Below are 16,240 nucleotides of genomic sequence, written 5' to 3' on the forward strand. Positions count from 1 at the left end.
GTCATCTGTTGTGTCATCTGTTTTTGTCATGTGATGTGTTATCTGTTATGTCATGTGACGTGTCATCTGTTGTGTCATGTGATGTGTCATATGATGTGTCATCTGTTGTGTCATCTGTTTTTGTCATGTGATGTGTTATCTGTTATGTCATGTGACGTGTCATCTGTTGTGTCATGTGATGTGTCATATGATGTGTCATATGATGTGTCATCTGTTGTGTCATCTGTTGTGTCATCTGTTTTTGTCATGTGATGTGTTATCTGTTGTGTCATGTGATGTGTCATCTGTTGTGTGTGCTATTTGATGTGTCGGGGCATGAGGGGGGGCTGTTGTGTTGGGATGTGTGTACAGGATGTGTTGTTTTGTTTAATGTCTCATCTGTTATGTCATGTGATGTGTCATTTTGTGTACTGGAAACACGCTTTATCCCCTGCTATGTCAAGTGATGCGTCATCTTTTGTGTTACGTGATGTGGCGTGCACCTGGGGGGGGGGGGGGCTCAGGAGATGTACCATGTTGTGATGTGTTGTTGTGTTGCGTGATGTGTCTGTTAGGTCAGTGGGGAGGGGGGGGGGATACTTGAGATGTTTTGTCATGTGATATTTCATCTGTTGTGTTAGATGATATGTTGGGCTCGGGTACTTGAGATGTTGTGTCATCCCATTGTGTCAGGGGATGTATCATGTGTTCGTGTTGTGTTATGTGTTGTGTCAGACATGGGGGGGTACAGGAGGTCTTGTGTCACATGTGTTGTCTGTTGTGTCACTGATGTGTCATCTGGTGTGTTATGTGAGGTGTCTGGCACAGTGAAGAGTGTGTGTGTGTTTGGGGGGGGGGAAGGGGGGGGAATACAGAAGGAATTTTTGCCTTTAGAAATACTCTTACATCACTGAAAGCCAAATTAAGTGCAATATGTTCATGTGTCAGTCAATTTTACTAGCATTATTTTGTATGTACATACTATGTTCACACATATACACACACACTCACACGCATACATACTATGTATGTGTGTGAGTGTGTGTGTAAATGTGTGTATATGTGTGAATATTTGTATGTGTGTGTGAGTGTGTATGTGTAAATCGGTTTTTTAAACATTGTTTTGTATGAATAAGTATGTATCAGTATCATGTTTGTGAATGTGGGTGTGTCTGTGTGCCTGTGTAGTTAAAAGTTCAATGTACTGGTGCGCTTTCATGACTTCGACATAATTATCGGAGTTCAATAAAATTTTAATGGTATGCATTTATTAATTTCTTTCCGATGATTTCCTGTCTATGAATACTCTGATCTAGTTATTGTACATGGACAACAACTTTGTATTTTTGTTCTCTGTTTTAAGTCTTAATTGCGAGTGGTTGGTGGGTGCTCTAGTGTGGTTTGCTCCTTCTTTCCTATCAAACATGTATCGTCCTGATCTCTCCTTCTTTTTTTGTTTGTTTGTTACTCTCTTGTAACACTTCTAATCTTCGGCACTTATATGACCTTGCTGTGTTGCAAGTGCCGAAAAACTCTTACTAAAACTTTAAAAAAGGACCTCTAATCTCTGGCACTTATATGACCTAATTGTGTTCTAAGTGCCATGAAGTAATTACTAAAAATAAACAAGTTTTAATTAATTAATTAATGGAGCTTGGTATATAGAATTTACTAGCTTGGCCCCCTTTCGATGAAAAGAATGATCTGTGCTTTAATATCAACTAAAAGTCACTGGCCTACTATATTTTACTCTCTACTGGAAAGGGGCAATACCTCTTGAGAGATGCAAAAAATTATAAGGTCTAGATCTATACTCTCAGAACAAAATGCGGCTCGCGAAATATCACTTCCGGATTTCTAAAATTACAGAGACAGAAGTGTCGGCCTACAGAAGCGATCGGCGAAATAAAGAAATTTAGCTTTTTGCAGCATGCAAAACTGTCTCAAAACTGAAAAAACGTAGGGCGTCATGATCTGGAGAATATTTTAAAGAATCTTTTGGCGAAAACCGCATGTCGATCGATGCAGCCATTAAAAGGCCTTTTGAATAGCAAAATTCGGCCACCACAAATAGTCAGAAAGACGGGTTTAAAAAAATCTATGCAACATTCTGCTTAAAAAAAATTTATCTTTTTTTAGCAGGTGTTTTTGCCCCAACAACACAGTTTACATCATACAGGAGGCGGGCTTTGACCCAGCCTGTCTATGCCAACCTGGGCTGAGAGTGAGAGGGATTCAACATCCCGGCAGAAAGACCAAGATACTCTATACGAATTCATTTCACTCTGGAATCGAACTTGGGTCTCCTGCGTGCAAAGATAAGATACCTAACCACTACACCACAAATGCCAGTTACACTCTGCTTGCTTCAGCCACATTTCTTCATGGCCCAACTTGACAGAACTTCATGTTTTGACAATGTGGTTCTGTAGTAGCAGCTACACTACTGGTTACTGGTTGTACGAGTCTGCAGCAGCAGTTGCAATACTGGTTACACCATCCTGTAGTAGCAGTTGCAATATTGGCTACATCATCATGTAGTAGCAGTTGTAATGTTGGCTGTATCATTCTGTAGTAGCAGTTGTAATATTGGTTGCATCATTCTGTAGTAGCAGTTGCAATATTGGCTACATCATCCTGTGGTAGCAGCTGAACTACTGGCTACATGATTTTATTATAGTAGCTGCACTGATGGCAACACGAAACTGTAGTTACAGCTACCCACTGGCTACAGTACAGGATTCTGCAGTAGCAACTAATACAATATTGGCTCTGTGATCTGTCCCTGTCGTTTTATGCAAGAAAAATTTTGAAATTATGCAAACTGAGCCCAAAAATGTGAAATTATGCGATTCTTTTAATATTAACAAAGAATGATAAAGGAAAATAATCAGAAATTATGAAAAAAAAAAAATCAAATTTTGCCATATTATGCGGGGTGCATAAAACCACAGGGACAGTATGATATTGCAGTAGCTGTTACAATATTTGATATATATACTCTTGTAGAAGTAGCTACACTTTTGGCTCAAACCCCTAATATTCATGAACATGGATTGTCTGTGGACCTTTCGGAGTTCTTCATCTCCTTGGGTCTGTTCTGTCGCAGATGAGGTCAAATTTGCAGGTCCCAACTCAGTTACCGATTTATAGGGTAAACTGTTATTATTGTCTCCTATTTTCTTTTTTTTCATGATCACAACAGCAGGAAGAAATGTCAAGTGACTGCTGCTTTCCTCTGTTTGTTTTCTGCCTTCAGCAGAAGGGGATGGTTTCAGTGTGTACTTGTAAGTGGAAGGTCCTGCTTTTTTTCCCCCTCTGATGTTTCTTTTTAATCTTACTTTTTCCGAGCACAAAGTGGCCATTATCATGTCGACATGTTTCTTTTTTAGTTTACTTGTAACATTCGGCTGAGGATATTTTGGCTTGTTAAAAACTAAACACAAAGATGACAGTGCTCTTTTTTTTCATCAAAGCTTTTATTTTCTTCTTCGGAATTCTGCACTTCACAGTGGCCTCACACAGGCCCAGAGACTTTGAGTCTCCGTCCAGATTGGTCACAAAAATTGATATGGTGGTTTTTTTTTACACTTTGTAATGGTTGTACATCTTTTACACCCTAGTTGACACTATTTAGAACATTTAGGAGGAAGACTGCTTTGGCCCTGTTTGTTGAAGCCAACCTGGGCTGAATGAAAAACAGCATCCCACTAGAAAAAATGAGATACTTGATAAAATGGCTTCCTCACTGATTGATAAAAAGCCTGGGCCCAATGAAAACTTTCAGTTAAGAAATTTTAGTATTTCAGGCGTGCTTCCCCCCATAGAATCATAGAATGAAACATTCACTCCCATCATAGATACGGACAAAGATAAAAATGGCAAAAAAATCTAGTGGACTCGCTGATGTGACACACAGTAGAGGTACAGTACAATACCTCTTCTCTGTGATATGATTCACAATAAGAATAGCTTCCTTCAGTGATGAGACACAATGTGACACATAATATGTAAGAAACAATAGCTCTCCTTTGTGGTATGATTCACAATAGGCACTGTGTAATAGCTCCCTACAGTGATGAGACACACAATAGGCACTGTGCAATAGCTCCCTACAGTGATGAGACACACAATACGTACAGTACAATTGAGGTGCTGAGATGCAAAACTCGCTACATCAATGTTAGCACTTTGAGAAAATCAGCTTTTTTAAATGCTGCTATACACATGAACATGTGTAAAAAGATATTTTGGTGCGTTTTATAAAGTATGTGTTCGGTTTTGGCCGAAAACACTTTGTGCATCTGATAGCTGGTAACAATGTTCATTTATAAGCAAAAAATTCTCTATTTTTTCCGAACTGTCACTTAGCGGGTTTTGCATCTCACCCCTTCAATTGTTCCCCACAGTGATGGGACACACAATAGGACAGTACAATAGCTTTCCTCTGTGGTATGATTCACAACACCTACCGTACAATAGGTTCCGACAGTGATGTGATACACAGAGAAGAACAGAATATATGTTCCCTACATTTGTGAGTGTGAGACACACAATTGGAACAGAACAATTGTTCCCTACATTTGTGAGACACATTATGGGTACAGTACTGGTACAACAGTTCCCCACAGTGATGGAACACACAATACGTACAGACAATTGTTCTCCACACTGATGAGACACACAATAGGAACAGTACAATAGTTCCCTACATTTGTGAGACACACAATAGGTATGGTACAGTAGCTTCCCTCAGTGATGGAACACAATGTGACAAAAAATAGGTACAGTATAACAATAGTTCCCCACAATGATGTGACACACACAATAGGTACAGGACAATTGTTCTCCACACTGATGCGACTCATAATAGGTACAGTACAATAGCTCTCCGCACTGACATGACACACAATAGGCACAGTGCAATAGCTGCCCACACAGACTATCTAGTGATGAACATAATAGGAAGATTTTCCCCTCACATTTTGTGCTCTGTGACCCCACAGCTGCACAGCAACAACAAAAACAACAACAACCACAACCACAACATGATATGGGCAAAGAAAATCTTTGTACAAAACAATGGTAATAACAACAGCAGCATGATTTAGGCCCAGACAATCTATATACAGGAGAGTCCAGAACTGGGCGTGTTTCTGCTGTGTGTTAGTAGTGGTTAATTGACTCCTGTGACCAGTTTTTTGGCCGCGGGGGGTGGGGCGTTGCCGGCTGGGGGACATCTCAATTCTCTGGTCTGCAACTCTCGGAGAACGGCCTGATGGGTCTGATCGGGCATTTTGCCCACAAGCTGGTCAGCATAAAACAGTGCCTGGAAAAGTCGAAGAAAAAAAAAGTGAAAATGTAGGAAAAAAACGTAAAGGCTGGCTCAGCATCTACAGGCAGAATCTGTAACTGTAACTGTAATGTAGAAAATGTAATAATCTGGACATAGCTTGGATGTAGAAAAGGAAACAGAAACTGACACAGTTTAGATGTAGAAAATTAAATAGCTTAAACAAGGAGAACCAAATAGGATATGAAACAGCTTAGATGTAGAAAATGAAATAGATTAGACAAAGAGAACGAAATAGAATATGAAACAGCTTAAATGTAGAAAATGAAATAGCTTGGATGCAGAAAGTGAAATAGCCTGGGTCGTGTAGAATAAAAAATAGCTGTGGTGCACAAAATGACACAGAAAATGGACCAGATTTCATTTAGAAAATGAAATGGGTTGGATGTAGAACACATGAAACAGAACATAAAATAGCTAAGATGTAGAAAATGAAATAGATTGTATGTAGAAAAATTAAATAGAAAATGAAATAGCTTAGAAGCAGTGATTGATATAGAACATGAAATAGATTGGATATAGAAAATGAAGAAGATTGGATGTAGAGAACTAAATAGAAAATGATTGGAAGTAGAAATTGAAATAGCTTATGTGTAGAAAATGAAAAAGAAATTAAATAAACTGGATATAGATCATGAAATAGAAAATGAAACAGTATGGATGTAGAAAATGAAATAGAAAAATGAAATAAACTGGATGTAGATCATCCTAGTCAAATCTACTAGTAATAGTCGGGATGGGGGTTCCAAACTTCTCTTGTCCTTCCTGGAAAGATTTTCCTTTCAAATTTCAGTCTTGAGAGCAAAAGGGGGAAGGAGGGAACAAGGGGTTTAGCAGGGGCAAGCAGGGAGGGAAAGGAGTGTTTCTAAAGTGGTTTGAAGAGATTCAAAGACTGAAGTACCTTATGTAGAAATAGAGTAGAAACTAGAATTAAACACTTATTGTGGGAAATCCTGTGACCATGACTGACCTTGGGTGCACTGACGGTCTGAGTGGACACTGACTTCTGCAACACACCACGCAGTGCGCCTAGTTTGGTATTCTTGCTGATGACCTTCATCTTGTCCACAGAGGTTGTGATGTTCTGCAGTGGCCTTGGGATGAGGCCAAGGTCACCCAGACTGTAGTGAGGCAAAGATCCAGCCCCTTGGAACATGGGTGAGCGTGGCACGTCTCTGTGACCAGTGAGAGACAAGAGTTGCTGTCAGTGCTTTACATTTTACATCTCTCTCAATATAATTTAGATCACATAGAAGATGGCGCGGTTGCTTCCATTCTGCAAGGCCAACCCGGGTTGAGGGGATATAATATATCAGAGTAGGTAGCATAAACACGGCCTTGCGGGCACTCGCGGCCTTCTGACCGCGTGGTATCGGTGAAATCAGGGTAATTCCGATCACTGTTTCTTTGCTCTTTCGCTATAAAACACCAAATGGCGTACACCTTGTAAAAGTTCAGCTTTTCCTCGTCACAATTGTGTAAGTTGTTTATATGTCCGATTATTAGGAGCTGGAGAATCGCTGACGAAAGCGAAGCCCCTCGCAGTCGGAATGTTTTGATGCCTGGTTCAAAAATTGACACGCGTGCATTCAAATGCTTCACGGAACGAGCGATGATTAAACACCGTCTTTTCATGTAGAGCTCTATACGGGCTTTCCCGTGGTATATATTTGGCCCTTGTTGTTTAAATAGAAAGCTTTTAAAAATGCTGTCAAAATGTTTAAAGATCACTTTTTACACAAAATATGTAAAATACCGGCTTAAAAAAGGTTTTAATGAAAAGATCAGTTTATTTTCTATTAGAATAAAGTAATCAGCTTGGAATTATTTTACATCAATCCTTCTGCGAGACTCGGAAAGCATATGACCCTGCACGCGGGGTACACTACAGTATAAGCCGACTCGCTCGCAGCGGGAGCTGGTGCGGCGCCAGCCGGGTCAATGCTCGGTGTTTTCGTCGAAATAACGACAGATCATCGTGTTTGAAGTGATAAAATACTGATTTGTAATGATCTCACAGTCTTGAAAAAAAATTAAGCTCCATATATTTGTTATAGTGATTGTACTCTGTTAATGTGGAGATGTTTAGTGCACTTGGTACTCTTTTATTGTCTGTCAAACACGGGGTTGCAGCCAGTGACTGACTTTAACAAATTTGATGAAATTTTAAACATATACCATTTTCTTAAAAATTGACTGAGAGGTTAAAGAATGGTACCAAAATGCTCAGTGGATATAGGCCTTTCAAACGGAACAGATAAATTTGGCATACAGCTACTTTGAAAATTTAGTTTCTGGTACCTAATCAGAGCAGACAGATGGAAATACGTTTTCCCCGTCCAATGGAGGAATGCCTAATAATCACACCACAGAGACCAATCAGTGAGAAACGGGATATTTTATCAAGTATCTCCATCTGTCTGCTGGGATGGATCCCATTCCATCTGGCTTCTGAAACATTGTATCCGACTCACCAGCCAGGTGAAAGCAGCTTCCATCTTGAATGATTTACATTGTGTAGTGAAGTAAAATGCAAGTTGTATGTCTCCAAACGACGAGGTGCTCAGGAAGAAACCAGTTTAAGTCTTACAACTCTTGAAAATCCAATCTAAACTTGAGATACTTAGTCTTTGGGTAAGGTAAAGTCAGGCTTAAAGCGCTGTTGTGAAGAAAAAGTAGTGCCCTTACCCTGAAAGTAGTCCCTTTCTGGAGGCAGGAATAGATCCATGCACCTCCATCTGCTGAGGCCACTGTTTGCCCATCTCGCCAGGCTTGGGAGCCAGGCCGAGTGCAGCCGCGGAGTTGAGGATGACGAGAAGATTTTCCAGCATGTGTTCTCTCTTCTGCAGCTCACCTATCTTCCTCTCCTCATCTAGGTCCTCATCGTCTGGTGCTGAGCTCTAGCAGTCGAAGATGAGAAACAGAGTGAGGATCAGAGGTAGACTAATGTTTAGAGATATACAGACAATTAACTCTTTACCTCCTGCATGCCGCTCCCAGACACTACATAACACTGGTCTATTAAACTGATCATCATAACACTGGACTATTAAACTGATCATCATAACACTGGTCTATTAAACTGATCATCATAACACTGGTCTATTAGACTGATATCAAACACTGGCCTACTAAACTGATAATCAAACACTGGTCTATTAAACAGATAATTATCATATCTCTGGCCTATTAAACTGACCATCGTAACACTGATCTACTAAACTGACCGTCAAAACACTCTGCAGGGAGTCTGAGGCCTGTTTGAAGATTTCCTCCACTTTGCCCCTGGCCGCAACCTCCTTCTCGTAGGCATGTCCCAAGCTCTGTGACTTTTCCTCCAGGAGTTCATTATCCCTGGCCATTTGCTGGATCTCCTCTCTACAAACAAAGTGATGAGATACATGTGGGCAACTGGTAGAAAATTTTACCGCCATATGAACAAAATAAAACTAAAGAACAACATGAACATATTGATGAGTATGGATCAGAGAATGTTCGATTTTCCAAACCCAGCATACCATATACAGTAACATATCCCCTGAGGAAGAAGAGGAGGAGGAGGAGGAGGATCAGAACAGTCATCTTATCTGGGGCAGGGGGTGGAGGGACTTACCTGGTAGAAGTACCCAACTGTCACTGAATGTCTGTCTGCTCAAATGGTAGAAGATACCTATTGTCTCAGAAAGTCTGTCTACTCACCCAGTAGAAGACACCTATTGTCTCAGAATGTTTGTTTACTCACTACTCACACAGTATAAATCACCTGTTGTCTCAGAATCTGTCTACTCACACAGTAGAAGTCACCAGTTGTCTAAGAATATCTGTCTACTTACGTGGTAGAAGTCACCTGATGTTGTTTATGATTCTGCTACTCACGGGATAGAAGACACCTATTGTCTCAAAATGTCTGCCTACTCACCTGATAGAAGCCAGCTGTTGTCTCAGAATGTCTGTCTACCTATCTACTCACGTGATAGAAGACATCAGTTGTCTCAAAATGTCTGTCTACCCCCATGGTAAAAGTCACCTGTGGTAAAAGTCACCTATTGTCTCAAAATGTCTGCTTGTTCACCTGGAAGAAGACACCTGTTGTCTCAGAATGTCTGTCTGCTCGTATTGTCTCAAAATGTCTGCCTATTCACCTGGTAGAAGACACCTGTTGTCTCAGATTGTCTGTCTACTCGTATTGTCTCAAAATGTCTATCTACTCACCTGGTAGAAGACACCTGTTGCCTTAGAATAGAATGTCTGTCTACCTGTCTACTCACCTGGTAGAAGACACCTGTTGTCTCAGAATGTCTGCTTCTGCCTCCAGCTCCTGATACTCCTGCTCCCTCATCTCAAACTCCGTGATCATGGCCTCCTGGTTACGGCATTTCTCTGTCATCATCCGTATCACCTGCACAGACAGACACAACATGGTGAGCAGTTGGCACGTGCTCTGGTGTGGTTTGCTCTTCCTTCTTTCCTATCAAACATCTATTATCCTTATCTCCCCTCCCTCTTTTTTCATGTCTGTCACTCTCTTGTAACACCTCTAATCTTCAACGCTTCTATGACCTTACCATGTCGCAAGTGCTGTAAAACTCTTATGATACAAAAACAAAAGACGCAACATGGCCCGAATGTACAAAAATGTTGCCTCAAAGCATCAGAAACATTAAAAAGGCGTTTACCAAAGTTCATCATTTTCCCATCTCTCTGTCTCATAAAGCTGTTCAGGCATTCAATTTTTAGAGTTCACCTTCATTTTGCAGTGACTGTAAGACATTTTATTTTAAGAGTTTACCTCCTTATAGTTGTGTTTATAATAGCTTACTGAAAATTTTTTTAAATCATAATCTTATGCTGCTGTGACTGTAAGGCAATTTATTTTTAGAGTTAACCTTCATGCTGCCATGACTGTAAGACATTCTATTGTAAGGCTACCTTTACGTTGCGGTGACTGTAAGACATTCCATATTTGGAGTTTACCTCCTTGTAGTTATGAATATAAATTACTAGAAAAAAATCATATCTTCATGCTGCTGTGACTGTAAAACAATCTATTTTTAAACCACACCTTCATCTTGCTGTGACTGCAAGATATTCTATTTTTTTTAACACTTTGCAGTCACACAGCCAGCTGTACATAACATCCCATCTGGTCACCCAGCCAAGAGAGTGACCGCAGCTGACTTCTCGGGCTTCAGGTGACTGGGACAGATAGTTCTCACCGTTGCATTATTGTGCCAAATGACTGCAAAGTGTTAAACCATGCCTTCATGTTGCTGTGACTGTAAGGCAATCTATTTTAGGACCTTACCTTCGTGTTGCCGTGACCATAAGACAATCTATATTTAGAGCATACCTTCATGTTGCTGTGGTTCTTTTTGGCCAGTTCCTTCTCATTGGTCTCCAGCATGTCCATCTGTTGCTTCATCTTCTTTTCTTTCTCCTTGAGCTCGTCGTTCTCCTGGATCAGTTCAATGGTTTTGTCCGACATCTTGGCGAGCTGAGCATTGATGGATACGTTCTCGCGGATCGTTCGCTTTGTCGTCTCCGCCATCTGCTTGTTGCTCACTTTGCGGAACTCGGCAGCCACCTGATTCACACGCAGGATCATCTCCTTTTTCAGCCTGAGCTCACAGAGAATAAAGGTAGCGTATTTTAGAATAACAGTCGGCTATTTGAATTGTAACAATAAAATATATTCAAGTAATAGTAAGACATATAGCAAGTGCACAGAGAATAAAGGTAGGTTATATTAAAATAACAGTCGGTTATGTTTGAATAACAGTTTAATATGTTCAAATAATAATAGGATGTATAGGAAAGGGACAGAGAATAACATGGAAGGTGTACCAAGTGGTAGTGTGCTCAGTTCATTGGACACTCACACATCATTGGATGTAGATATGTATGTAGATATATATATATTATATGTGTGTAAAACGTTGAACCTCTTCTAATGGCCACTTGTACAAGATAATCACCTTTACAGATGGCCACTTCCCATTTCTCTCCTTGCATAAAAAAAAAAACCCATTATAATGACACTGTGTAAGACATCCACCTGTCTAAGACGGACACTTTTCTTCTGGACAATGGGTGGACATCTTAAGACAATATATATTATAAAAATATATGTATGTGTGTGTGTGTGTGTGTGTGTGTGTGTGTGTGTGCGTGTGTGTGTGTGGTGTATGTAGTGTGTGTGTGTGTGTGTGTGGTGTATGTAGTGTGTGTGTGTGTGTGTGTGTGTGTGTGTGTGTGTGTGTGTGTGTGTGTGTGTGTGTGCGCGTGGGTGTGTGCATGTGCGTACATATAAACATACAACCCCCCACCCCACAAACACAAACACACACACACACACACACATACACAAATAAAACCAAAAAAGAAATTCCTGCCCTATTACTAGCTGTACACCACTATTTCAGTGTGTGACCCACCTGTCTTTATCCATGACCGCCTTTTTCTCCAGCGTGTACAAATGTTCTTTGTGGTCAGCGTCTTTCTTTGCCAGTTCCTCCTCCATCATGGCGAACTTAGCCATCAGGTCTTCTTTCTGAACTTTGAACTCCTCAAGAGCTGCCAACTTACCACCTAAACAAAAAACACAAATTAAGTCCATTTCATTACTGAGACAATCACATTTGTGAGGCAGCGTGATGAAATCAGGTGCTCGTCAAAATGATGAAAGTCAAGAAACTGGCATTTTCCCATAGGTTTGGGAATTCTTATTGAATTTTTGTTTTTTGACTCAACACCTTTCATGGCCATAAAAGAATACATTTCTGTATGTATTTTACTGAAAAACATTGATTAAAGGCATAAAAGATGTAAGTTTTCAGTTTCTACGGACTCTCCAGCTATGGAAATGACTCAACTTTGGCGGCCATTTTCTTGCTAAATTTACCTCAGAAACCAGGCGAACCCCATCTCTTTCAATGACCAATATCTTGACTTGCATTCAAGATAAATGGATATTACTTCCATCATAGGCAAGGCAAATGGACAGGCTTCAAGATCATACCAATAACTCCATATGCCCCAAAATTGACGAGCGCCTGATTCTACCGTGTCATGACACATTTGTGTCCCAGCATGATGGAATCAGGTATTCGTCAATTTTTGGGCTTATGGAGTTATTGGTATGATCTTAAAGCCTGTCCATTGGCCTTGCTTTTGATGAAAAACATATTGATCTGTCTTGCACAGAAGTCAAGATATGTGCAATTAAAGATGGCAGGAGCTACATGATGTTACAAGTGAAATTAGTGAGAAAATGACTGCCAAAGTTTGGTGACTTCTAAAGCTGAATACACATATTCACTCAACAAAATAACATAGTTTTGGCCTTAAACAACATCTTATCAGTATAATTCATGCCATTATATTTTCTTTAATGGCTGAAGAAGAATTTTGTGTTAAATAAAAAATTGTTAAAAATTGCAAGTTGGAAAAATCCTGAAATCCTGACGAGCATCTGATTCCACCACAATGACCCTCATTTGCGATTTTGTTTACAGCATGGCAGGCATCAAAATGCTCACAAATGACCTCAAATAGACTCTGAAACAGACATCTGTGATCATGGCTCTCTTCTCAGCCCCGTTTACATTCATAGTCAGTAATGTTAAAGTATCCAAACCATTTCGTGGCGTCGGTGGCCTAGTGGTAAGGCTCTCGGACTTGCAACCGTAAGGTTGTGGGTTCAAATCCCATCAGGGGCCCGACGTTGTGTTTTTGGGAAAGGCACTTTGCATGAATTTTCTTCACTTTACCCAGGTGGAAATGGGTACCCAGATATTGACAGTAAGCGATCTTGTCAGTTTGATAGAGTTTTGGGTGAGTGAAATCTGCAGCTTGCACTGTATGCTTCCCCGAAATCCGAGAATGTTTCTGAGTGTTCTCAATGGTCTGCTGGAGAAAAAATACTTGTAAAGCGCATAGAGCATGCTGTAGAGCATGGATATCCACTATCTAAATGCAATTATCATTATTATTATTATTTCCCGTAGCTTCTTGAATAAATTGGTCTGAGCTCAGCTTTACTTCCTTTTCCATCAACTTTTTTGGTAGAGGTAAAGTTATTTTAAGGAATATTTCTGTCTGTCTTTTGGGAAAATGTAGCTTATTTAGCTCAGATTGGCCTTAACAGACAGGGTGAAGTAGCCTTCCTTCTGGGAGATCAAAATTGTGTTGAGAGTGGTGTAAAACATTTACAAAAGGTACAAAAGTCCTTAACAGCATGGGCAGGCAAAATTGTCCCAAATTCTCCCTGCCAAGAGTGAACTGGAGAATTCACTGACTGTTACGACAAATGTGAGATGAAGAATTCACTGACTGACATACAACAGATGTGAGATGAAAATTCACCGACTGTTATGATGAATGCGAGGTAGAGAATTCACTAACTGACAAATGTGAGATGGAAAATTCACTGATTGATTCTAATGACAAATGTGAGGTGAAGAATTCATTGACTGATTCTAATGACAAATGTGAGGTGAAGAATTCACTGACTGACTGACTGTTGTGACAAAAAATGGGAGATGGAGTATCCACTGACCAAGTATCATATTGTCCGAGGTCAGATGATCCTTCATGTCCTGGTACTCTGACCGCTGCTCCTGGAGCTGTCTCTTGAAGTCTTCTCTCTCATTATCCCGCATTTGTTGCAAGCCAATGTGTCGGTCGTTCAGGTCAGCAATCTCATCCGCTGTGTAGAAGAAGAAAAAGAAGAGTCAAATTAATGAGCTGATATGGAAAGGTAGCCTACATTATTCAGATGCCATAGTTTATGGCCACAAGCCCATGTTTCATGATAAAACCTAATAAGAAATTATAAAGAAATTTAAGAGACTATAATATCCCCCAATCTCATATGTCTCATAAATATTTATATCCCCCGTCTTTTCAAGTTAAGAAAGGGTTTACTGACTTGAGGAACATGAATAAACAAGCTGGAAAAAATAAAAAAGTTAAAAACAGAAAGCTTTTAGATCAAAACAGATTACCTCGCACTTCACATTGTATAGAGTTAAAATGTCCTATGGCCAAAAGGCAACATTTTTCAGGAGAGAGAAAAAACTGTTTAATTCTTTTAACAGTAGACCTACTGAATCTTTTCTTTTTTAAAAATAAACATTTAGAATTTGAATGTTGACAAAAACTTTCTTGAACTCATGCAACCAATACCACAGATTTAGAAACAGCAATTTAAAAAACTTTGAAAATGTTGGACAGCATTTGAACAGCTGGCCAACGACATTTTTTTAACATGACGTGAGGATAATACTACCATTACATTTCAAAATGAAAATGTAGGTATAATTGACAGCACTCTCTAGCTGAGCAGTTTTTCAATAGAAAAATTATGTCAACATGAAAAGGAAGGTTCAGAAATATCCACAACAGTTAACTCAGATTTTGATTTCATCTTCTAAAAGACTAGCTGAGAATTTCTTTGACATAAAGCAATAAAAATAGAAGTGAAAGCATAAAAATATAAAAAAGCAAAAACCCTCTAATAACAAAGTAGGCAGACATTACTTTTTTGTTCCACTTGCTTCTTCCAGAAGGCAACAATCTCCCTCTTGTCTGTGGCCATCTGATCATACTTGTCGTGAAACTGAGCATTGGCCACCTCCAGTTCATCGCACTTCTTCTGATACCTGAAACAACAGAAGCTCTCAAATTTGAATCACATTTGGGACTTGAGATTAGTTTCATTAATCACAACACTATTTTTCCTAACTGCTTCTTCATGTTTTCTTAATCAACATACAGTCCATAACAAGACGCAAAAATGTGTGCAGATCTATCGAAACAACCCCCCTTCCCTCCCTCCTTTTTCACACCATCCAAGTGAATGTATTTGAGTACAAAGACAAATGAATGAGTGCACATGTGTGTAAGTTGGTTAAGATTATATGACTTCATATATCTTGACTCTCATCAGTTGCACACAGCAGGTACAATATCTATATCTGAGCTCAAGTAATCAAGATTGAGCAAATGGAGATAGTAGGATAGATAAAGTACAATTGCAACTTAACAACGCGTCTGAATATTCATTGATCACTGTAAAACTTTAATCACCTTTAGCTTTTATAATTAATTATTTGTTTTTTTTACATGCTATATCTGAAAAGATAAAAAATTACAACTACTGCATCTTGCCATAACAGGAAAGGCCTATTCTGCTGTCAGCTGACAAAACGCCTTTTTTTTTGTCCAGAGCAGTTTCGAGAAATCAACGATTTTCGGTTTTCTTACAATATCTCAACTACTTTGCACAGTACATCAATGTTTGAACTCGCACCCTAATCAGAATGTCATCCCCTATGTACAACATAAATTTTGTTTATTTTCTTTAAGAAATAAACAAATAATCACGAAAAAAGGCGTTTTGTCAGCTTTGCCTTACACAAGGCGTTTTAACAAGAACGCCTTTTTTTAGATGTTCGCTGACAAAACGCCTTTTTTTTACAGTTGGTGGCAGAAAAAAAGGCGTTTTGTCAGCTTTGCCCTGAAGAAGGAGTTTTAACAAGAACGTTTTTTTTTAAGACGTTCGCTGACAGATGGCCTTTTTTGTAGCCACTGTGTTATGCATTTGACGTCAAATCTGACAGGCATAGATCTAATAAACAAAACTTAAACACTGACTGGACAATTTATAGGCGTTGCGATTTCAACTGGACAGCATGGCACCATGCCCATGGCTCTCGAGTAAGGTTAGGGGTCATTGTGACGTCAAAGAGGTCATCCTGTCCGGGGTCTTGTCCACAGAGGTTTATTAGTTAAAACCGCTTCATATAACATCTAGAACTCTTCACATGGATGAAAATTAAAAAGAAATCAACCATTTCTCTCCTCCTTCCCCATCCCTCCCTTTCTCTCCCCCCCTCCCCTCTCTCT

General features: G+C 39.6%; 1 protein-coding gene across 1 annotated transcript in view; it reads right to left on the reverse strand.

Moving 5' to 3' along the window:
• Positions 1 to 3,436: 3,436 nt before the first annotated feature.
• The window catches only part of LOC101856476 (cilia- and flagella-associated protein 157), a 16,550-nt gene continuing 3,746 nt past the window's right edge, over positions 3,437 to 16,240 (reverse strand). The window contains exons 2-10 of the mRNA XM_005088910.3: positions 14,873 to 14,994; positions 13,890 to 14,039; positions 11,767 to 11,920; positions 10,683 to 10,950; positions 9,601 to 9,731; positions 8,560 to 8,710; positions 8,021 to 8,232; positions 6,303 to 6,507; positions 3,437 to 5,308 (exon numbers count right to left, since the gene is read on the reverse strand). Of these exons, the coding sequence (XP_005088967.1) occupies positions 5,156 to 5,308; positions 6,303 to 6,507; positions 8,021 to 8,232; positions 8,560 to 8,710; positions 9,601 to 9,731; positions 10,683 to 10,950; positions 11,767 to 11,920; positions 13,890 to 14,039; positions 14,873 to 14,994 (1,546 nt within the window). The 3' untranslated portion in view covers positions 3,437 to 5,155. The remainder of the gene's footprint in view (positions 5,309 to 6,302; positions 6,508 to 8,020; positions 8,233 to 8,559; positions 8,711 to 9,600; positions 9,732 to 10,682; positions 10,951 to 11,766; positions 11,921 to 13,889; positions 14,040 to 14,872; positions 14,995 to 16,240) is intronic.

Source organism: Aplysia californica, unplaced genomic scaffold, assembly GCF_000002075.1.
Source record: "Aplysia californica isolate F4 #8 unplaced genomic scaffold, AplCal3.0 scaffold00001, whole genome shotgun sequence".
Lineage (NCBI taxonomy): Eukaryota > Metazoa > Mollusca > Gastropoda > Aplysiida > Aplysiidae > Aplysia > Aplysia californica.